The sequence below is a fragment of the Stegodyphus dumicola genome, chromosome 4, assembly GCF_044657685.1.
Source record: "Stegodyphus dumicola isolate Sdum_Otavi_A_Nest chromosome 4, ASM4465768v1".
Lineage (NCBI taxonomy): Eukaryota > Metazoa > Arthropoda > Arachnida > Araneae > Eresidae > Stegodyphus > Stegodyphus dumicola.
This window is the reverse complement of record NC_140771.1, coordinates 83,886,575-83,910,705: the sequence shown is the minus strand read 5'-3', so window position 1 is coordinate 83,910,705 and position 24,131 is coordinate 83,886,575. Positions and strand designations below refer to the sequence as shown.

Sequence of the window (24,131 nt, the reverse complement as noted above, 5' to 3'; positions counted from 1 at the left end):
AATTACTTTTTTGGATATGTTGGAGTTCCAATTTATTAATTTGTTAGTATTGAAATTGAAGTTTCTTGTTTTGTCAAAAAGTAAAATTTTTTTGTAGTTAATGATTTGAAGATCTAGAAAGTCTATGCTATTTTGTGAATTATTAGTTTTATTAAGTTTAAGACAATTCGGATAAATGTCGGAGTTTTCAATTTTACCAAAATTATTAATTGTAATAAGGTCATCAATATATCTGTAGGTGTGTTTGTAGTAATTTAACTCTTGTGGTTGTAGATTTTTTTGGAAGTTAAATTCTTTGAGAAATAAAAAGATATTACAGATCGAGGTGCTGGAATGTAAGCCCATTGGCGATCCTCTGACTTGTTTAAAAAGTTGATTTTGAAATTTGATGTAGTTATGAAAAAGTGTGCATTTTAGATAGGTTTTCCATTTGTCAAGAGTCATGATATTGAGTATATTAGGGAAAAATTTTGGTAGATCAAGTAAACTGGTATAGATTTCTTCTAGAGGAAGTCAGGTATATAAGTTTTCAAAATCATAGCAGTTAATGTTTTGGATGTTAATGGTATGAATGGTATTAATGACAGGAGTGTTATTATGAATGATCCAGCAATAGTTATGGTTAGTGTTACAATCATTGAAAATAAATTTACAGATTTTATTAAGTTGAATTGAAAAATAATAGTCTATATTTTTCTTGTAATTATTAGTTCCATTAGCTATAAATCTAAATTTTAATGGTGTTTTATGGAATTTGGGAATCGCATAAAGATTAGTAAATCTGTTGTAGTTTGCATTGAAAGTAATATTGAGTTTCTTATGAAAAGTTTTAATCCTGTTTATTATAGATGTTTCTGTAAGGTTGGCTAATTGATAAGTAGTTGCGTTGAGAAGTTCTTTATGAATAATCTCAGTGTAGAATTGTTTTCATATAATATCAATTATTGTTCATCAATTATTGCTCATTTTTATCAATTATTGTTCATTGAACGGGAGTCGGTTTGTTCCCCTTGAAAAGTCAACTAATTTCCGATCAATGACAATAATTACATGTTTTAATTTTTCCTTTTACAATTGATATATTATTCTTCGTGATGATTTAACTCCAGTCCCCGTTAAAACATTATTAACATTTTGCTTTCAAATTACTTCAAAACATCTTTCAAAATATAACTTACCAGTATGGATGCACACTTTTAAAATAATTCTACTTTAATTAAACTTAGGAGATAATATAATCAATTAATCAATACTGTTTAGGAAATAAATTATTATTAACTAACTTTGCAGCAATTGCGCAAGTAATAATAACTTGTATTCGCACTAAATGGATTTAAGTTCATACAACATTTGATATGCTAAATAGCAGCTATTAGCGCTATTTATCTCTTACCTAATGTACCCACTTTATATATTATCTCCATCCTTTTTAAGTTTTAAAGTTCTTATACAAAAACTTTACTGTATTGAAGGTTAGCAGCCTCCTTACTTTTATATCTTGCTAGTTTAACTCATATTGAAATCACTAAATGTCATTCCACTAGATGACAAACTTGAAAATTTAACGCCATGCCTGCTACAGGTAAACCCAAAAAACAATTTCTATGAAAAACATTTAACTGTATTTACATGATTACATGCGGTACTTGACATATTAAATATATAGGACAGACTAAAAACAATCTTAACTTTCGAATCAATAACCATAGAGCTCAAATAAAAAAATTTAACGCACAAAAAAACCGCATTAAAATAAGTACACCATCACAACTTAATACAGCAGAATTAGAACACTTTAAACACCATGACTTCAACTCTATTCAACTTCAGATACTAGATATAATACCCAATCACAAAACACGAATTTTTCAGGAATCTCTCTATATACTAAAACAACGTTCACTTTATCCATATGGACTTAACACTTATATACATAGTCATAGAGATACTTCTAAGAAGTCTATTTTCAGCCAATTTAAACTCTACAGCATCAAAACGCAGAGAGGAAAAAGGGGAAGCAAAATAAAAAATAATGCGAGATTTTTATCCACTTTGAATACACTTGCATTGGAAAAACAATTGAAATGTTTTTTTGACTCAGACTGCTTTCCCAAGAAACTTCTCAACTGGTTACACTCCTGTACTAATAAATTCCTTATCAAACTAAAAAAATTCATTCAAGAAAGCTACGACGACATACAAATCATTAAAGACATGATTCTTGATTTTAGTCTTTTCAGACTCTCTAATAGTCTCACTCTACGCAAAATTTATTTTAAAGTCAATTTTCTGCATCCGCAGTTTGACAATATTCATTTCTCAAGAATCATCAGAGATTGTAAAGATTACTTCCCCGCAGTTGACACAATACCAATGATTGCATTTAAATATCAAAGGTCCTTAAGCAACTTGCTTACTAACCACCATGAAATAGATGAAACTGCAGAATGACATTGTAAGACACCAATTTACAGCAATTACGTAAATTCTCATCACCAGCACATAATTACTGGCAACCTGAATATCATACAAAACCATCAACTAAAAACACTAATGAGTTATGGTACAAAATTTAGACCAGTCAGAAACATGACTACAAATTACTGTTACAAGACTTTCGAAAACAACATCAACGAATTTATAGTTAAAGCAAGCTTTCAACTGAATTTACCCATAGATACCTTCTTAAAATGGAAAGCTAAAATTCTTCAACGCATATCCACAGAAATCAGTCACCTCAAATTTAAAAGTACACTGAATTGGTCGCAACTTACATCAGATATTAGTAAATTAAAACAGCTTTTTACTATTACAAAAATAGATAAAGCAACTAATAACTTTAGCATTATATGAAAACAATTCTACACTGAGATTATTCATAAAGAACTTCTCAACGCAACTACTTATCAATTAGCCAACCTTACAGAAACATCTATAATAAACAGGATTAAAACTTTTCATAAGAAACTCAATATTACTTTCAATGCAAACTACAACAGATTTACTAATCTTTATGCGATTCCCAAATTCCATAAAACACCATTAAAATTTAGATTTATAGCTAATGGAACTAATAATTACAAGAAAAATATAGACTATTATTTTTCAATTCAACTTAATAAAATCTGTAAATTTATTTTCAATGATTGTAACACTAACCATAACTATTGCTGGATCATTCATAATAACACTCCTGTCATTAATACCATTCATACCATTAACATCCAAAACATTAACTGCTATGATTTTGAAAACTTATATACCTCCCTTCCTCTAGAAGAAATCTATACCAGTTTACTTGATCTACCAAAATTTTTCCCTAATATACTCAATATCATGACTCTTGACAAATGGAAAACCTATCTAAAATGCACACTTTTTCATAACTACATCAAATTTCAAAATCAACTTTTTAAACAAGTCAGAGGATCGCCAATGGGCTTACATTCCAGCACCTCGATCTGTAATATCTTTTTATTTGTCAAAGAATTTAACTTCCCAAAAAATCTACAACCACAAGAGTTAAATTATTACAAGCACACCTACAGATATATTGATGACCTTATTACAATTAATAATTTTGGTAAAATTGAAAACTCCGACATTTATCCGAATTGTCTTAAACTTAATAAAACTAATAATTCACAAAATAGCATAGACTTTCTAGATCTTCAAATCATTAACTACAAAAAAATTTTACTTTTTGACAAAACAAGAAACTTCAATTTCAATACTAACAAATTAATAAATTGGAACTCCAACATATCCAAAAAAGTAATTAACAATACTATAATTAATCAAATACAACGAATGAAAACTATATGCACAGATACAATAGATTTACAACGCAAAATTTTGATCCTTATCAAAATTCTCAAAAATAATCTAATTCCCTTTCAATTTATCAACCATTGCCTTAAAAGAGCAGGCGTTAAATACTCACTCTAAATCATTTAACTGATAGGGATATGATAATTATTCCTAAACCTGAGAAGGCGGTATAAGTTGGATGACTGTCAGTTGAAAGATTTGTATATAGTGTAATTACTCAATTGTATATATTGTAAAAAGCTAATTGTCTTCAGACATATACTGTTACTTTACTGTTACTAAAAAAATGGGCCTATTTCCTGCCTTTAGACTGTCTATTAGCTCTTGGACAGCGAAAATGCCTTTTTCCTTTCTTAAATTCTTAATCATTGTGACACGACAATTAGCCAGAAATTAATTAATTTCCATTCACTAGTATTTTCAAAAAAATCTTAACAGAAGGTCTCTCTCAGATAAGAACTCCACAAAATACATCCCTCAAGACTTCCAAGTCCCACCCACATTGCGACACAACAATTAGCCAGAAATTAATTAATTTCCATTCACTAGTATTTTCAAAAAAATCTTAACAGAAGGTCTCTCTCAGATAAGAACTCCACAAAATACATCCCTCAAGAATTCCAAGTCCCACCCACTACCATAAATTACTTCACCCAAGTCTTTCCGACTGATATTATTCAAAGCCCCTACTGCCGCTAAGAATTTTCGGACACCCTACACATCTGAGTCAGACACGAAGAGAACACTTTGCCAACTCCCCCACTAGAAAGAATGTAAGTTACTTAATACCTTTCTGGCTTTTATATCTTCATGTACATTCACTGATCTTATTTATATTATTTTCTATATTATTTTTATGTTTTCTTTGATTTGTTTTTACAAAGTTTGCATTATTTATCTTTTTTATAATCTTCTATGTTTATTTTCAACTTTACTTTGAATTCGATTTCATAATGACAATTTCCAATGTTTAATTTCTACAAATAATATAGTACTCAAATACATAAAGATGATAGTGTCGGGGACGGTTACTCGAGTTTTACAGGATTTCTCTACAGTAATTGATTTTTACTCCAAATTGAATTGACTAAAATACTTCATGAGAATAAGTTCTTTGAGTAGCAACTATTCGCGGAAATTTTTGGCCTGACTAGAATTGCCGTTTTGGCTTTAACTTATAACTCGAGTAAAGACGAAACACTTTCATATTTACGTATTTTTATCAATTATTGTTCATTGAACGGGAGTCGGTTTGTTCCCCTTGAAAAGTCAACTAATTTCCGATCAATGACAATAATTACATGTTTTAATTTTTCCTTTTACAATTGATATATTATTCTTCGTGATGATTTAACTCCAGTCCCCGTTAAAACATTATTAACATTTTGCTTTCAAATTACTTCAAAACATCTTTCAAAATATAACTTACCAGTATGGATGCACACTTTTAAAATAATTCTACTTTAATTAAACTTAGGAGATAATATAATCAATTAATCAATACTGTTTAGGAAATAAATTATTATATATATATATATATATAAACTAAAACTAAAGAGGAGATATTTGTATCTGATTGTCCTCTAAATCAGAAAATCTAAGTCAAAATAAGTTTACCTAATTTTAAGATTCATACTGGTGTGTTTTTCTTCCAAGATGATGCAAAATAACGCTTGAAACTGCATTTAAACATAACCTATCATTTTACCTAGCATAAGATTGTGCAACCTGGGACTGTAACTGGAATCACTTTCATAGTAATTACGCCAGTAATGTAATTAATGTCATTTCTTCCTTGCTATTGTTCCTGCCATTTCTTCTTTGCTCTTGTTCCTGTCATTTTTTCTTTGCTATTGTTCCTCATATAATTAAATGCTATATCAACTACCAAGTGGTAGTTAGCATAGCATTTAGAGGGTCTAGAAATATGACAAGAAGTCTTTTTAAATCCCCAAGCTTATAAAAGTGTTATGAATATTCAATTTTATCAGTTTTAATTAATAAAAACTGTATTTATCTGATGCTTTAACATTATCGTATGCTGCTAACTTTTTCAGTATGCATGATGTTCCAAGGCTAATAATTAGAATTTCTATAATGTTATTTCTTTCAATATAATAAATTCACTACGAATTTTAAATGATATTCAGTTGTTGTTAGCTATTTTATACAAAAATATATTGCCATATATATAAAAAATAATAAAGACATAAAATAGACGTAATATATATACTAAATAATAAGACGTATCAAATTTTAATCTTTTTTTTTTTTATTCTTTTCCTCCAAAAAGGCAAAAGAAAACAGAAAAATAGGAGTTCAGTGAAGTATGGAATGCACGTCGAATTTAGCGATTTCATTGTTAAATAATGATTTTATTCTGGGTAACTTACATCATGATCACGGACAGTGCACAATGCCGAGGTTATGCAATTCTCCGATTTTTTTTTTCTGAGAAAAAAAAAGGATTTCTCAAAAAAAAAAAAAAAAAAAAAAAAAAAGGTAAGTGCGTAATGAACATCAAATTAGAACTTCAAGATGTTTTCTTCTTAATGTGGCATATAATCCTCATTAAATAATCAAATTTTGCATTTTAAATTGCTAAAGCTTTCTTTTAATATGTTGATAATGTTTGCCTACTTACAATAAATAGCCATAGTTCGTGGATCTTTAAAAAAATATTCTCCAAAATCTTCAACCGAAAAATAATTTTGACAGTTAACTTAATTTTGACTTCCTTACAAAAAGTGAACTGATTTACTTAGGATCGCGGTCACATAAATTCAAAGCGAAGTTCTTATAAGTGAGATGCGAAGTTATGCTTATCCATTTTTGGCGATAAATCGCACTGTTTGGATAAAGTTTTCGTTTGCCAAGAAGTACTTTATTTTTAATAAAGCAAATGATACTCAGTTATAGTTTTATATTTTACTCAAAACACAAGTTGCAATACATAAAAAATTAAGTAATAATTTCTAATAAGCGATAAAATCTTACCAAATTCATGAGGCAGTTCATGACAAAACACAGCAATGGCTGTGGAGAGACCTCCTCGAATTCCTGTGGAAAATGCGGCTCCGATTGCAAGACCGTCGCCAAAATTATGAATGGAATCACCAAGAGTGACAACTATAGCCATTGATGTAAGACCTATTTTAGAAATAAAATGTTTTAACATTTTTCAGCCATTAACAATAAAGTATCTTTTTTTTTTTTTTTTTTTTAAGTAAAAATATACAAATATAGAGAAGTCACATATTTATTTGCATCAGAAAAATTGGTACCTGTTTTTAAAGCAGCAACAACAGCAGCATACCTTTTTTTAAGCACAGCGCTTAATAGCCAAAACTGGCAAACTTACTCGCTTAATCTGTAATGTGCAAATTTCAAATGTCGCCAAAGGCTTATATGTAGGCACTTTAACAAGGCATCTAGAGGTCAACTATTACAACTTTTTTTACAGAGGTTTATAGTGTTCTATAGAAATTCCTACAGAACTTTATAGGAAATATTGTATAGAAGTGCTTTGCTTTACAATATATGTACAATTTGTGCTTCTCTATAGAATTCTAAAGAAATTGTGTAAAGCTTTCTCACAGCAGAATTCTAAAGACATGTTGCTTTGTAAACTCAGATAGAAATTTTAAAAAATATTATGAAATGGCATTCATCGGATTCTTCAAACTATAATCAAAGAAAATTTTTAGTTTTTCATGTATTGTATGGAACATGGAAGAAGAAAATTAAACATTTTTATTCATAAATTCTAATTCTCTCCATCCACTCAAGGAATAAACATCAATATTAACACATCAAAGAAATTATTCGAGATAGATCATTGGGAATTGAAATAAAGAGTTTAATGTTAGACAGGATACAGATACGTTTGTTGTTCATTTTAATTTAAAGCATTATTCTGGCCATTAGAGAATCGGAGGTTTAATAATTAAAATGTCTAAGATGCTGAGAAATTCAAATATTTTAATCTTATGTTTAGGTTGCACAGCATGCAGAATTTACACAAACATTAATAAATTATGCATGTTCCATAATTTAATGTATAACTAACATAAATTTGCATAATTTGTAAGATTTCACATTCAATAAATTAGGGATGTTGCACACTTTGTACAATTTAATAATCTCAGCATCTATTTCTGCAAAGTGTCTACAACTATTTAATTTCAGCGCTGTTAAAAACAGTTAATAAGCTTATCATTAATTTATTTACTTACCTTTTATGTCATAGCAAACAACATCTATATGCTTATATTGCGTTATAATTATATTTTATTGCAACATAAAATTTTGATAATCCTTAATCATCAAATTATCTAGACAAATACATATATAATAAATGTAAATGAAATTACCCAAACACAGCGGTTTAGATACCATAAGATTTGGAGGCTTTTTCATAGCTTCAACCTCAACAACTTCAGTGTCTAAAGATGAGCTGGATTGTTCCCTGGATACAGGCTAGAATGAGAAAGATGTTATGTTCATAAATAATTCATAAAATTTTAATGTATACATTTTATCATACATTAATCATTGGAAAGCTAAATAATTTCGTGATTAAATTTGTGAACAGAAAAGAGTGATAGAACCATCGATGTAACATACTAAAATTCACAGAAGTTGTTTCTCATTCACATGAAAGGAGAATAATGTTGGGGATATGAATATATGAATGATGCCGGTGCTTTGAATATTAAACTCTGCCTTGATAAAACTAACGTAAAAAAATGAATATTGCATTAATAGACATGCTTCGAGAAAAACATTCATCTCCCTCCCTCTCTCGTAGCAAACCAAAAATCAACGTGTAAATGCAAAATATGCGTGATTCAATATTTTCGGTCTCAATTTACTGTGAATTCTATGCCTTTAAAGTCCCAGTGACATTTTTCGGCAATGCACTCCGAAAAATTTGTAGAAATTCCGCGGCAAGGAAAATTATGTTCGAAACATAGATGCCATTTTTTCCACTTCATGCATTTACCACTTCATCTACATCTCTTACTTTTCTATTTATTTAAAACGGGTCTCCTTATATTCATGAGGGCAGTGCCTTATATTCTTTCAATCATTTTAGCATTTTAAAACGCGGTATGGCAACAAAAAGACCTTTTGTGTTGAAAAATCAAATTACATGCTGACATGGAGCTGATAATGAAATTGTTTGTATGGATGTATCTTATTGTCGAGCCTACGTAATGCTGTCGACTCTACGCTTTGAAGTCGAACCTATGTAATGCCGACAACTGCGGCGACTCTATGCGGCGCGCATATTTGCTTGATCATGCTATATTTATGCGTCTACACTACTGTATGCAAAGCTTCCAGAAAATTACGCATATTTGACTGGCAAGCAGTTTAGTAGAAATTGGAGGAAAGATTAAGCTAAGTTAGGCTGTTGGAATATCGCAAAATCCACAAAGGAAGGGATGCCTTCGTGGAGGACTTTCTAGAAGAAACTGACTCGTATGCACGTTACAAAACGGGTTATACCCCGAAACACAACAATGTAGCAATCTATTTGTCTGGGATCAAACATGGGTCGAACTTCCAGTATTTAGCAGTTTTAAACACTCTGTCATTGGTAGGGCAAACTGAGTGAAAGAATTAGCAATTGTATGAGTTTTAATGTAGAGACCTGGTCTTCTCAGTAAGGGGAATTCCCCTTTGTTAAGAACCCTCGGCTTATGACAGATCTCTTTATGTTCCTTCTTCCTTCTCCCAAACCTTCCGCCAACCTAAATATATAAGTAAGGGTGATAATTTTTTTTTCGTTGACAAATTTGATAGCGAGTTTTCTGTGAACAAGCATGAATTAGGGTCCCCACAACACATTTTAACTCTTTTCACAATAATGTCTGTCTGTGTGTAATGATTTTTTTTGGTCCAAGATTTCTTTTATATTGAACTTCCAATAATTTCTGTTTTCTTTAATTAAGTTTTCTGTGTTCATAAGAACAGTTGATTAGATACTGGGTAAAACTGGACAACCTGAAGTGGTAATACTTAAAGCTCATAACAATTTTTAATAAACAACCGGAAACGGTATTTGAAGTTCACAACAAGTTTTAATGAAAAAGTATTTTAAAATATAAATCAGAGTCATTGAATTTTAGTATTTAAGACATTTATGTCAATGAAAGGACCGTATTAGACTTTGGATAAAATAGATAGATCGAAAGTAATCTGAAGATTTTCGCGAAAAAATATATTATGAGATAATTCATAACTTATATTTTTCTTATGTTCCTTCCACCTTGTTAGCAGCTTCGGTATTAAGTAAGGTTTTATGTATTTATTCCTTTTAAAAATATATCATAAGGTATGAAAATGCCCCCCCCCTTTTTTCCTCTTGCGTCCTGCATTTTCGTGCACTAATTACTTTTAGGCCTTTTCACAACGCTGTTGAAAATTTTTTATGTTAGGGCGTTGATTACCGTTATTTGCCATGAACTAATTTTAGGGAGGATTCCTAGAAGAACTTGCTCCGCTGGAAGCGAAGCTACGGAAAAGATGTCCCGGCTACGCGGGATATTTTAAAACTTCGTCGAAAATGTTCCGTCTGCAGCTCTGTCCCGCGTAGAGATCAACCAATCAGACGAAAGTTCTGCTTCTGAAGGATCACACGATCCCAGTCTGTGCGATAATCGATTACTGTTTGGTGTTCAAGTCTGTTTAGTAAGTGAAAATGGTAACCTAGCTACGTAGGTTTCGTGGAAATGTGCGGCTTTTGAGAAATGTCCCTTTCGATGTCCTGTCCCGCGTAGCGGGCGCATATGTGACAGGAACCTTAATGAGTTGCATAAGATTCATAGAACATATATAAGTTAGCTAAAAGCATGAAATATGCTATGATTTATTACATTAAATAATTCTTTTCCGTTAGAAGTTTACATAAAACGCGTTTCCGAATAAAAACTATAATTCTGAATGAATAAATTATTAAAATTAGTTTTTCATGGTATATTCCTGCAAAGTTGGATGTAGATTTCCGTTACAATGTATATCATTAATATGTGATTTGGTGTTATGGCAGCTATTCGACCCAAATGGAGCAGGTTTTAATTTTAAATACATCCGTCAATTTCAAAAACAGATACTCTTTATCTCAACTACAATTAAATACAAATATCGATGATTTGCAAGACAATACGTAGTTGAAGATATTGATTAAAATAATACTTCTAAATAAAATCAAACTCTCTTAATTTACATTTATTAGAGTCCACTCTTCCGACAGTCTCCATACCTTCTGCCCCTACCATCAAGCCAAGAGAGGACTTTCGGCTCGCTAGTATTTAAAGTGCTTGCATGCTGCGCAGACACTATAGACTTAGTTCAGTTCATTCAGTAGACTATGAGTAAGGACACGTGGTCTTTTCCAGAGCTTAATAGCATCCATCATTAACTAAATTTATTTTAATTTTAAATAATAACCAATGTATTTACATTTTTCATATTACAATATATAATTTAAAAATTTGAGTTATACTTACATGAAAGAAAACTAAAAATAAAATGCAACTGCGTTAGAAATAAAAAAAATTCATGAAGTCCACAGTTAAATGGAGTCCATAAAATTCGATCAAACAAAAAATTATAATGTCGTGATAAGCCTCTGCATCTTATGTTTATAAAATAAAGTAACTATGTGCAAGCTTATAATATAAAGGCATTTTAAAAGAAAAAGTAAATATCCTACTATTATATTCATATTTTTATTCGGAATGACAAATATCTTTTCCCAATGCAGAGAGTAGATTCATAATTTACAAATTTTAAGAACAATAAATCTTCAAGTCCTTGCGTAATAAGGAATCTTTTGAAAGAAATTAATTAGCTGCAGGAAAGTTAATATGTTGTTTCTTCAAAGGGCATTACAAACATCGAAACCTTCTTCAGGATTTGAGACGAGGCTGAACAATACATCAGTCAGTATTGTTAACCACTACATCGATCACAGGCAGCCAGTTCAAATGTACTTGCTAAACTTAGCTTTCTAATAATAAGAAGTTCTTACACTTCGAACTACAGAATTTCACCCGGACTAACTATTAAGCAATATAAGTACGCGTTTGAGGATCAAGGAAAGAGGGCGCAACAAAAAGTTTCTTAGGTATTCAGAAAAAAAAAGGGGGGGGGCACCAAAAATTTTTCCACTGCCGGTTTTTACCAATGATATGGTGCAAACCGAGAGAGAGAAGGAATGAAGAAAAATTTGGTGTAAACATATATAGGGCGCAAAATTCTTTTAAGTACTTAGGACTTCTAAAAGTCCAAATCTGGCCCAGCCTACAATGGTTAGAAAATTTTATTCCAAAAGCTAGGCCGGAAAGGAAACGCAGAATTATCAATTGATTCGCAAGTACTATAATTTAATTTTAGCAATCACCACGACTATAATTATCTTTTAGAACGACGACTGCTCGACGAAATCACGAAGAATTCCGCTCAAAGCTAAAATGGCACACTTACCAATTGTGTCTCTGACTTGCTCTTGACCGATATAAGTGTAGGTATTTCGTCCGGAAGGTGAACATGACTGTGACCGTGTCCCTTGTTATCCTGGAGAAAAGGACAAATATCTAAATTAATTGAAAAAAGTTTATTTGTCTAGAATTAGTAAGAAAACTGAAATTAATAAAATAAATTAAGGAAATAAGAAACAATGGTCCCAATTTTTTTTTAAAGTACTTCTTTGAAAATGAAATATCCGCATACTTAGAAATCCCACATTTCTTTAATTCAAGCAAGGTTTGTTAGTATGATCGTATTGTTTTTTTCTCGATAGATAGACACGTATAATTAACATATGAATGACTCATAATTTTGAAAGCTGCCCATAAATGTATACGGATGTATGCGGAGCCTAAGATATAAAACAACAAAAGAAAATTATAATTTCGCAACAATGGCGTTTTGCAATTGATGTAAAACAGTTTGAACTCTTAATAAGGAGAAAATACCATAACAACATTTTACGCCAATTAAACTTCTTGAATATAGAGGTCGCAAATGAATATTAAGCTGAAACCTCGGTTGACGCTTTTTGAAGCCCGTTAGTTTTCAGAAATTTACCCCATAAAGCAAAATGAACTAATTCGGTCTTGGATCACAAATGATCACGTATCTGAACTTTCCAACAGTGTTTTATATGTAATTTCATAACACAAAATGAAAAGGATCATTTAATAAAACATCATAAAATACAATTAAAAAGTTTACACAATACAACTTTTTTCACATAAACTTTTATTTAAAATGTATATGATAATGAATGCACTAAAAGGAGAAAAATAATTTATCATATAGTTTAGTGGGATTAAATAATTCTATTGCGAAAATTTTTCTACAATTTTATATCTCTAATAATAAAAGCGTGGGACGCCTGAACAACGAAATCTATTAACTGAATTTCATTGCCAAATGTATAAACCATTATCTTTTATAATTTATCTTGAGCGTCTCACGCTTTTATTATTCGCGATATAAAATTGTGAGATGAATTACGTCGATAGAATAATTTAATCTATTATTTTCATTAAACTAATTATTTTTTTCCTTTCAGAGCATTCATTATTATATCCATTTAAAAAAAAAAGCTTATTGTAAAAAAATCTTTTTTTTTTAAATTCGAATTTTCTCTCTGTTTTTCAATCTCTGTTTCAGGTTTTCAACAAAAAGGTTATAAAAACTAATATTGCCAATTCGTCATCAAGTCCGCCAAAATGGAAAGCTCAAAGCAGTGTTGCACAGGAAATTCTTTTTTTCTCTATCTACTTCGGACTGTAACCCTTTTTTTTAAAAAAAAATATTCAGAATATCTATCAATTAATATTTTTTTTCTACCATTCGTGTTTTAAAAAGAGGACCAAAATTTTGTTTTATAATCAGTGAAAATTTCAAAACTTTACATTCGATATATTTTTAGGTGATGAAATTTTAAAATCTTAAATATCAATCTAAAAAATCCAGCGATTTTCAACATTCACAAGAAATTCAGGAATTAAGGTAATTTTCATACAAGTTTCATTGAAAGGCCTTTTTCGCACTGTATTCGATGGCTTAAACACTATAATTTACTTTGTTTAATGAAGATATGTGCGAAAAATATTAAACAAAGAATCTAAATCGAGTTTTGAAAAAATTCACTTTATCGCTTTGCATTGTCATCGATAAAGAGTGTGTGTACAGAATTTGAACTAGACAGCTTATCAGGAAATAAGTTTAAAAATCAATATAAAATTCCACTCACAATGAAACACCATAACTGAACTAAAGCTTATAAAGGTAAACACAATACTAAGCAAATAAAACCGATTAAACATTATTTAAATTCTACCGTAAACGTACAAATGATAGTGGGCAATATAAATGGAAAATAACGAGGAAGAGAAAAGTAAGAGATATTATTGTTCATATCAGAAATCCCGTTGCATAAAAACATTAAATATTTGTATTTCTTTTATAACACGAGAGGTATTATCAGTCTCAATGCTCCCCTTTTTTTTTTTATCCGTAGCACATTTTTAATAAAAGGATGTTGACAACAAGTTTTTCTCGTTAGTCATTATTTTTAAAGAAAACTTATATATGTGTAAAATAAAAATATGAAACTTATATATGAAAATAAAAATATGAAAGTTACTAATTTTAACTTGGCTACGTTCCCTCCCTAGACTATAAAATGCGTCACTTAAAAAACTAACCGCATCTGCGTTGGCGTAATATCTTGTCCAATCACCATTCAGAACTTAAATTCAAAATTCGACTTTTGTAGGATTTCGCTGAAATGCATGCTCACTTTCCTACTATCTCTTGCCCTGGTAACGTGTGTCATTGCTTCGCTGCTGTCTAAAAATGCGGTAGAATGTCTAAAAATGTATATAGAATTGTGGAGTTCTTGTCGCATCTATAGTGATGTGAAAAGGAGAAAATGTGCCATAAAAAATAATTCATCAAGGAATAAAATTAAGTGTCGTGTTATTTACAAAGTACTCAATGTCTGAAAGTTTCTTCTTCGACACGTAACTATGCCAGCATCATCTAGAACAATCGGCTACGATTACAATTATTTGTGTCTTCTCATTCGCATTCCTAAAGCAAAGCGCAACTTTCACTCAATCTTCATAATTCTTTGAAATTAACATTTTGAAACATACAATTTATGACAGAGAGAGATAAGCGACAGCATCTGGCATGAAGCAAGCAAAGAAGTAGAGTGCGTAGTTGTCCTGGAAATTTTGAGTTTTAATTCCGAATTAGCTACATCATCATCGTTATGTAAAGGATGGAAAGAGCAAATATCCAAATGAAAATGAGCAATAACGGGACTACTGCAAAGTTAGTAGTTTGCTTTAATATTTTTATATGTTACATTTATATACATATACATGATAACATTTGACACTGTATCGAGAATTCCAGATATTCTGTTTTTAAATATTTCGGAATTTCGCTGTTGAATATTATGTCACGTTAATGCGAAGAAAGTCATCTCTAATGAATAAAGTTAAAAAGACAAAAAGTTAATAATAAAAAGACAAAAAAGTTGTTAAGTCATCTTAATATGAAAAACTTATAGGCTAAACTGTATGCTTATATATATATATATATATATAAATTTTTAAAAACATATATATGCTTCTTTTAAAAATTTTGTGATTTTGTTGAATTTTATATGGCATAACTGTGAAGAAAGTGATATTTAATACCAAAGGTAAAAAACAGTTATGTCTATAATCCTGTTAAGAAATCTGAACATTGATAGGATGAACTGAGAAAAGACTGAAAAAATATAAAATGTATGGCAACACTTCGCACTCTATCGGGAATTTAAAAATAAACTGCTGTTCAAATATTTTTGATTTTACATTTGAGTTTTATGTACTGCAACTGCAAAGAAAGCGATGATTAATAATAAAGTCCAAAAAAAGTTGTGTAAGCAAGAATAAATCCAAGGAGATTGGTAAACTGTAAGCTTGGCGAGAGCATAAAAAAGCCTAAACAAACTTTCTGGTGCTACGTTAAAATCTGAATCTTTTTACATATTAGTCCTTTTTCGCCCTTTGTTTTCTTTCTTTCTTTTATTTTCTTTCTTTATTTTTTTAAATCTGTACTAGACTTTGCCGGGAAATTTCATTAGCTATATATACTTGTTACACATTTTTTTATTCCATCGAAACTTTTGAATGAAAATTACGAATATCAATTAAGTTATGATCACGGGAAGGGCAGTCACGAAAACAAGAACGTGGAAAGACGAAACAAGATTCACGAAAACACAGAACGACGAAAACAAGATTCTTGTTTCCTTCACGAAACCAGAACGTGGAAGGGCAGTCTTTTTGAATTCATTAAAGTTTTACAAAATATGAAATAAATCATTAAAATGTATAACGACATTTTATGAAAGTATATAATATTTTTAATTAAACAGATTATGAATTAAACGCATTTTCGTTATTTAAATCAATCCGATTCAAAAGTAAGAAACGTATGTTCTAAGAACTGCATCTATTGCTTTCAAATAGCTTATTTAATTAATCCTAAAGAGACAGTTTCAATTTGAAAGACAAATATCTCAAATTTTGCCGAATGGCAATAGACTCGAATGAAATGTGAAACGACGCATTTATAGTGATTCGATGCAAAAATTAATAACTGATTTATTGATTGCACTGAAGGAGGATGTTCAAGCACAAGTCTTATTAAAACACATTTACGTGTGTTAATTATGTGTTTCTATGTAAAGAATGATAAGAATCTTAAGGAGTGAGGTACCTTTAAAATGCCGAAATATCCCCCAAAATACTTAGATATATTTAACTTTCAAAACTACTACGGTTTGCGTCATCATCCACCCTGAATCTTTCAGTTTTGCTTTTAATGCAAATCCACATTGCCACTTTAAAATTTGCATTAACACGAAACTGTCGATATAGATAGAGATTATAGATTGCGCATGACTTGCCCTTAGATGTTTCAATAAAGATGAATCATTTTATATAAATGCTCTGAAAAGAACTCGGAAAAACTAATAACACACAAGAAGCACTCAAAGTAGAAATAGACACCGTTAAGAAAAATCATGTCAGTAAACCATCTCATGTCAGTCTACAACTGCTTACACCTGTTAGATAATTTCATGTTTCATGTGCGCAAATACCACTTGTGTGTCGCCATGTGTGCAAGTGTCACATCAACAACCAACTTTCAATATCTAGAAGAGCTTCTGTATGGCACGACGAAAACATTTTCGAGGAAAGAGCGAATCAATTTAGGAGTAGGAAAAAATTGCCGATTATGTTTCTAAGTAATGCAATTAAAGATTGCATATCCGCGCGTGTAGATAAGATTACTAGATAGCTATATCCCATAGAAACATTCTTGAAACAAATGGTGACTGCGGGTTGCCAAGAACATATAAATGGGTAATATTCGTCACGGAAAGTCTTATTAGCAAAAGAAAGTCGTCACGTTTCTCATTTTCCTCCAAGCATTTTACGATTTCGCCGATTTTTACTTTTATAAGACTCGTTTTTCCCGTGAATCTTTCTTTTCCCTTATCATCGGGAAAGTACTGTGATACATGCTGATGTTTAGCCTTGAGTAATATTGTATAACACGGGAATTTCCGTGCTATGAGCGGGAAGAACTATTCACCGTCAATTTTTATTATCATTAAAAGAGATTCCAATCACGTTTCGGATTCTGATAGAATGAACGAGGAGAAAAGAACATTATGTACATCTAGGAAGCGCTGTGCCAAGAAAAACTTTTAAGCAGCATATTTTAAACACAAAGATAAAATTTACTTGGTAGAAATAAATTACAAAACATGAATGATTTAGAATTATAAATATCTGGTCTAATGGCGTAGTGGTCTACTTGAAATGGATTATCACTGCTCTTCTATGAATCTAACTAATTTTTGAGTGGATAAGATCGCTGAACACTGCTAGTTCGATTAATCCAGGTTCGAATATCAACCACCAGATTAGCTGCATGGGTGCTTCGGTAGGTTTTTTTTTTTTCATGTATAATTTAAATACAAGCCAGGATCCCTTAGAAAGTCCCCCAAGAAAGCATCCCTTCGGAAAATCGATAACAATATCCGAATGATAACATTAACCGAGATCACATTAAGCGTCGTTTACTGTATAATTTTTACATATACTTTGTTGCTGCCATATTTCTGTGAAAGCACAAAATAAATAAATAAATAAATAAAATAAAAAAATAAATCTCGTCCTAAGGCCATACACCCTATAAACTTACAATTTTAAATTTATGATTTTATTGCAAGATAGATTACGCTATTTGAATACTGTAAATAACACAGGACAATTAGCCTAAGGAAAAGGATTTAATGGAGAATTTTCTAAAGAAAACTGGCTCATATTCACGCATGAGAACGAACCATACAGCCAGCCCGTTCGCCTAGGCTTGAGTCCGAGTTGAACTCCCAGTACTCCGCGATCTTAATCACTCGGCCGTTGGTGGTGTTTATTCTCTCGCTAATGGTACACAGATATCTTCTTGTGATGGGCGGATTTTAAGTGACAGAGTTTAAGAGCGTTCGTTGATTGTCTGGCGACGTTTGCGGCTTATGCATAATTTTGGGCTGTAATGATAAGTAAGTTCCAAAATTTTATCTTTTCACTTATCTTATTTAAATTCCATAAAGATTATAACAATTGTAAGAAAAATAAAATAGTTTTATTTCCTCTGGAAAAAATACAAAACAATGTTTTTTTGAACAAAATCAAGCAATGAATTTTCCCCCCTTGGCTTAAACTCACAGTTCATTTCTATATTGATTCAAAATAAATAAGGAAATTCTTTTTTTTATTTACGCAGATCCTAACATCAACTGCATTATTTTTTAAGTACTTTCGTTAAAGCAAGAAATTATTTTTTATTTTTCCTAAAATAATATACATATTTTTTTCCTATTCTACTAAATTATGAAAACGTTATTTTGTTATTCACATAAAATAAAAAGGAAATAAAATGGTACTCGAGTATAAACGCAACCATCTTGGAGCAGTGCGGCGATTTCTTCCAGATAAAAAGATAAAAGTTTCTTATCAGGTGCAAGTTTGTCGCTTTCGCGATTTTTTTAAAGATTCCCAAATTATTGAGATTTCTCGTAAGTAAGCATGTATTATCAAAGCATGAAAAGGAAACATAGTCTAGCAATTTAAAATACAAATTCTAATTATTAAATAATGATTATGAAATGCATTAAAAAACTAAAACACTTGGAGGAGGGACGCCATTGTAGAGGTTTTTCTGACGGGAACTGGCTCGTTTACACCTGCACATGGGGAAAACCAATCGAATAGCCAGCTTGTTTGCCTCGGATCGAACTCAAACCAGGTCGAACTACCAGTATCCATCGGTCTCAATCACTCGGTCACTGTTGAGGGTCCCATAGGAACTGGGGGAATGTGTAAAAAGTTATATTGTGTGTTTTCTACAAAATTAATTACTTTTTTAAATTAAAAATTACGAAAACATGATGCTTTGTGTCATTTAAAACATTTTCGTAATTCGAAATACGACCAACGGCTGCGAAGTTAAAAAGAATCCGGGTAAGAACATAGAGTATTTGATTTCTGTACACGGTGCATAAACTTTTATTAATATGTAGATTTTAAATCTTAAGGAGCACTGTAAATAATTTGACCTTTTTCAATTCAGTTCAAGGTCGATTCGATTTATCTGACATGTCTCAATCTATGCAGTGTGCATATGATCTTACTTGCAATATGTAAATTCTTTAATTTACCCTCGAGAATAAACAAAAAAGACTGGTTGTTCCAAATAGAAAAGTTAGCTAATAAAGCTAAATTCTCGTAAATATTATTTACCATCAAAGACACCAATTTTCAAAGCTGCTGCTAAGTAATTTCTTGACTTTAAAAAACTGACATCCTATTCTTTCAAAAATAACTGCGTTAATAAAGGATCTGTTAGCGAAATTTCTCTTTTATCAGCAGTTATTCATAACAAGGTATTACCTAATTCAAACATTTTTTTTGGGTGGAAAACATTCTATTGTTCGACAGAAGGAAAACGTCGTACTTTAATTCTAAAACTTTTCATAAGAAATAACCTTTGACGCTGCATGACAAAGATCGGTTTAAATTGAACAGTTCGCACGCAGAAACTTTCAAATAATTTTATTGCTTTTCTCTTCTTCAGCGAAGTTAATAAACGGTGACTACTATTGAAATTAGCAGGTTCTGCGTTTTTATGAGGAAAGAAAATTGCAAGGTACAGATGCATGAGTTCTTTTTTTATTATTATTTTTATTTCGTCAATGAGGCAACTTGTTCACATGAGAAAGGTGCTTATGAGTTAATTTAAAATGCCACGTTTATGGATATAATTTTCTTTTCCTTGTCAAGAGCATATTCCACATGGACTGTCAAAGTTTACGACGTAACTGCTGCCATATGGCTAAGCTGTCCACATTTGTAATGAGCCACTGGATTAGGAATGATTTGCATGAGGTGCACCGTTGAAGGGAACGGGCCCGCTTCAGACCGGTGCCCCAGCTTTGGTATGGTTTATTCGTTATCTGCTTTGGTATCGTTGTTTGTTGGTATGGCTTATTTTTTAGAACTGCCTAAGAAGAGGGATGCCTCTGTGGAAGACTTTCTAAGGGAAACTGCCTAGTATACACGTTAGCATCGGGAAAACCATGAAAAGGCCCACACAGCCAGCCCGTTTGCCAGGATTCGAACCTTGGTCTGAACTACAGTGCTCAGCAATTTAAGCGCTCGACTACTGGTGGATTCAGTGCCCTAGCATAACGGTGCCGCACCTTTATACAAGTCGACCGCTATTCGAAAAGAAAGAAACCTTCATAATGGTGCCGCGGCATGAGGAAGCGTGCGCAAACTAAAGACAGGTTTCTCTCTTGAAACATATCATTAGCACCCTTATCCCAATCCGGTGATTTTCAGAAAGTTACGCATCTGCGTTCCTTTCTAGAAATAGCCAACCCTGTTTTCTGAAAACGCAAATTTCGAACACTGAATAAACTAGAAGAGTATTTTAAAGATATTTGAAAATATTTTATTTTGTGTTACAGATATGTACATTTTTTAAAATTAATTATTAGTTTATAATTATTAATTGATTGTTAATAGTCATTCATATTTATTTATTACTAATCCGTTGTAACATAATTTCCTCTAGCAAGCCAGCGAAGTAGAGAACAGGAGTACGCATCAGCAAAACGTGATATATATAAGAAAAAGATTTCATTCATCTGACTGGATAAGAGCTTGCCGCATGACAGCAGGATTATATAAAGACACGGAATAATTTTGAAAGATGCAGTCCAGAAAGTTGCTATAAACAATTTTGCTTCTACTGGAATATAAAATAGGAGATTACAAATTAAAATGACGAATTACGGGGCTATTGCTAATTTAAGTTATAATTTTGAATTTCGTATTTTATATTGACTGATTGATATATATATATATATATATATACAGGGTGATTATAATTAAAGTTTAAGTTTCGAAACGCTATAAAAAAAGAACCACTGATGAAAATGATGTGAAATTTGAAAGGAATGTTATTGAAGAAGGCGGAAAGCGTATGGCAGAAGAAAAAATTTAGTTTCAAAAGTTAGCAACAGATGGCGCTGCAAGCGGAAGAAGACTTAAATTAAAATGTTAGTTAAATTTCAGTGTTATAAAGCTGCCAGGTACCAGGCAGTTCCTCATTTCGAGTCTCAGACTTCGCCATGGGTGTTTCACTGCAGGACCGCGCTCTGCTGGTAAAGCTGTATTACAAGAATGATGATTGTGCAAGAGTAGCTCTGCAAAAATTCAGGACACTGAAGGGTATGAAAGAAGGCGTTGGTCCAATGAGTGTCGTAGGTCTAAAGAAAATGATGCAAAAATTCGAAACGACAGGTTCGTTTTATGTGCAATCTGGTAGAGGGAGAAAATGAGTGCATTCGACGGTAGTTGAAGAAGTGGCCACAGCATTACAGGAGGCGTCGGCCGGTGGTGTGCAACCGTGCAGTGCACGAGGAATTGCCCGAACATTGGACAGGCCTACGAGCACGGTGCTGAAAATTGTATGAAACATCCTGCTATGCTATCCGTACAAAATTGGTCATGTGCAGGAGTTGCTTCCGTCTGACCTGACAGCTAGGAAGACGTTTGCGTTAGAATTCCTGGATCGCATGGAAGTGGATAATGAATGGCCGTGGAAAATTTTGTGGACAGATGAAGTCCATTTCCATCTGACAGGATACGTGAATACCCAGAATTGTCGAATATGGGCAACAGAAAATCCACTGGCAACGCTCCCCGTACCACTTCATCCTGAAAAGGTCACGGTATGGTGTGGCTTTACGGCATCATTCATCCTACAACCATATTTTTTTGAGCAGACGGGTGCTTCCGGTCCTGTTACCGCAACCGTCACTGGTCAGAGATATGCGTCTCTTTTGCACAGCCACGTGATTCCAGCTCTGCAACAGCGTGGATGTGTGGATGAAATCATTTTTATGCAAGATGGCGCTCCTCCGCACATTGCACATCCCGTGAAGCAGCTGCTGAGGCGCCATTTCGGAAATGCTCGAATTATCAGCCGTCATTTCCCTACAGCCTGGCCTTCCCGATCGCCTGATCTTACTCCGTGTGATTTCTGGCTGTGGGGATATCTAAAGGATGTTGTGTTCCGTGCTCCAATTGCAAATTTAGCGGAATTAAAGGCACGCATTTCGCAACACATTCTGAACATCACCCCGGAGACACTGCGATCCGTTGTGGAACATGCTGTTTGTCGATTTCAACTTGTTGCACACAACGGTGGACACCATATTGAACATGTTTTGCGCCAATCTCGCGACAGTTCCGAACTTCTTTGATGAATGGTTCTTATGCTGTATGTCGGGGCAAAACTCTTGAAACCGATTTGTCCCTTTCGATGTGATATGTACAGTCATGCAAATAAAATTATTCAACAATTGTAATTTGTCAATGCGTTTTAATGTGTAACTTCCACCTTAGCCATTGTTTTACGAATCATTTCTCGTTTCTCGTCGTGATTCTGCCGCTTACAGCGCCATCTGTTGCTAACTATTGAAAATAATTTTTTTCTTCTGCCATACGCTTTCCGCCTTCTTCAATAACATTCCTTTCAAATTTCACATCATTTTCATCAGTGGTTCTTTTTTTATAGCGTTTTGAAACTTAAACTTTAATTATAATCACCCTGTATATATATATATTCAATTTTTATGAGTTCCAGAGTTCAAAACGTTTCCAGTCTGCCTTTTAAAAGCAAGAAAAGTCACTCATACGTCCTTTCTACTAGTTAAACTACAATATAAGTTAATAAGAAATAATAATAAGAAAAATATTAATTTTTCAACCTATTTAATTAATGAAGTTCTGCGTGATTTATTTATGTCACTATATTATGTGAAAACAATGCACGATCACGGTACATTTATTAAATACAGTTCAGGTAGAGTCTTCACCTTCTCAATGCAATCTTTGTTTAGAAAATTTCAGTTCCGAATGATTAGTATTAGTAGACACAAAGCAGGGAAAAAAAAAAAAAAAATCTAAATTTATTTTTCATTTTTTTTTCTGCATAAATAAGGTGATTTCAAGGCTTTCTTTGTTTTGCCAATGTCACAGATGATCTATGCTTGTAAACATTTCCCCTTCTGCTTTCACACAGCATTGTTATAATGACCTTAAATAATGAAGCGGAGATGAATGGTAGTTCGGAAGAATTGGATGTCAAGCAATTTAATCCACCAGTAATTCTTAGTTACGTTGAAGATTTTTAGAGAGCTCTTCGAATGCATCAATAAAGAGACATAGACTCTCAGATATAGTTTATTTCTCTCAGGTTTGCAATACTTACCTCGAATCCATCACTCATCTTAAATTCCGAATAATGCAATTTTGAGTATATTGCAAACAGAAAATACTATATAGTATAATTTTGAAAGAAATGATAAGTACTATGATTTCCTTATATATATTAGCAGGAATGTATGAAACGCCGGCGTTCTATAGAAGAGCTAGGCATTTTATAGAATGCCTGGCGTTTTTTGGCGAAATATGAAATATGAGAATTATTACATACTTGTTCTAGGCCTTGTATATAATACCTAGACATTCTATATAGTGTCAAATGCTGTTTAGGCAAAGCATGAAAAAAATTCATGATAAGCCTATTGTTTAAAAGATGTGCATTTCTCAAAAAATACAAATGTTGTT

At 32.0% G+C, this 24,131-nt stretch overlaps 1 protein-coding gene and 1 long non-coding RNA gene across 2 annotated transcripts in view; one reads left to right on the top strand and one right to left on the bottom strand.

Moving 5' to 3' along the window:
* Positions 1 to 24,131, bottom strand: part of LOC118188507 (uncharacterized) — a 237,452-nt gene that overhangs the window by 10,758 nt on the left and 202,563 nt on the right. Inside the window, exons 9-11 of the mRNA XM_085815140.1 lie at positions 12,328 to 12,417; positions 8,205 to 8,310; positions 6,829 to 6,981 (exon numbers count right to left, since the gene is read on the bottom strand). Of these exons, the coding sequence (XP_085671266.1) occupies positions 6,829 to 6,981; positions 8,205 to 8,310; positions 12,328 to 12,417 (349 nt within the window). The remainder of the gene's footprint in view (positions 1 to 6,828; positions 6,982 to 8,204; positions 8,311 to 12,327; positions 12,418 to 24,131) is intronic.
* Positions 14,660 to 24,131, top strand: part of LOC146997593 (uncharacterized) — a 131,751-nt gene continuing 122,279 nt past the window's right edge. Inside the window, exon 1 of the long non-coding RNA XR_015040701.1 lies at positions 14,660 to 15,195. This is a non-coding gene — a long non-coding RNA (uncharacterized LOC146997593). The remainder of the gene's footprint in view (positions 15,196 to 24,131) is intronic.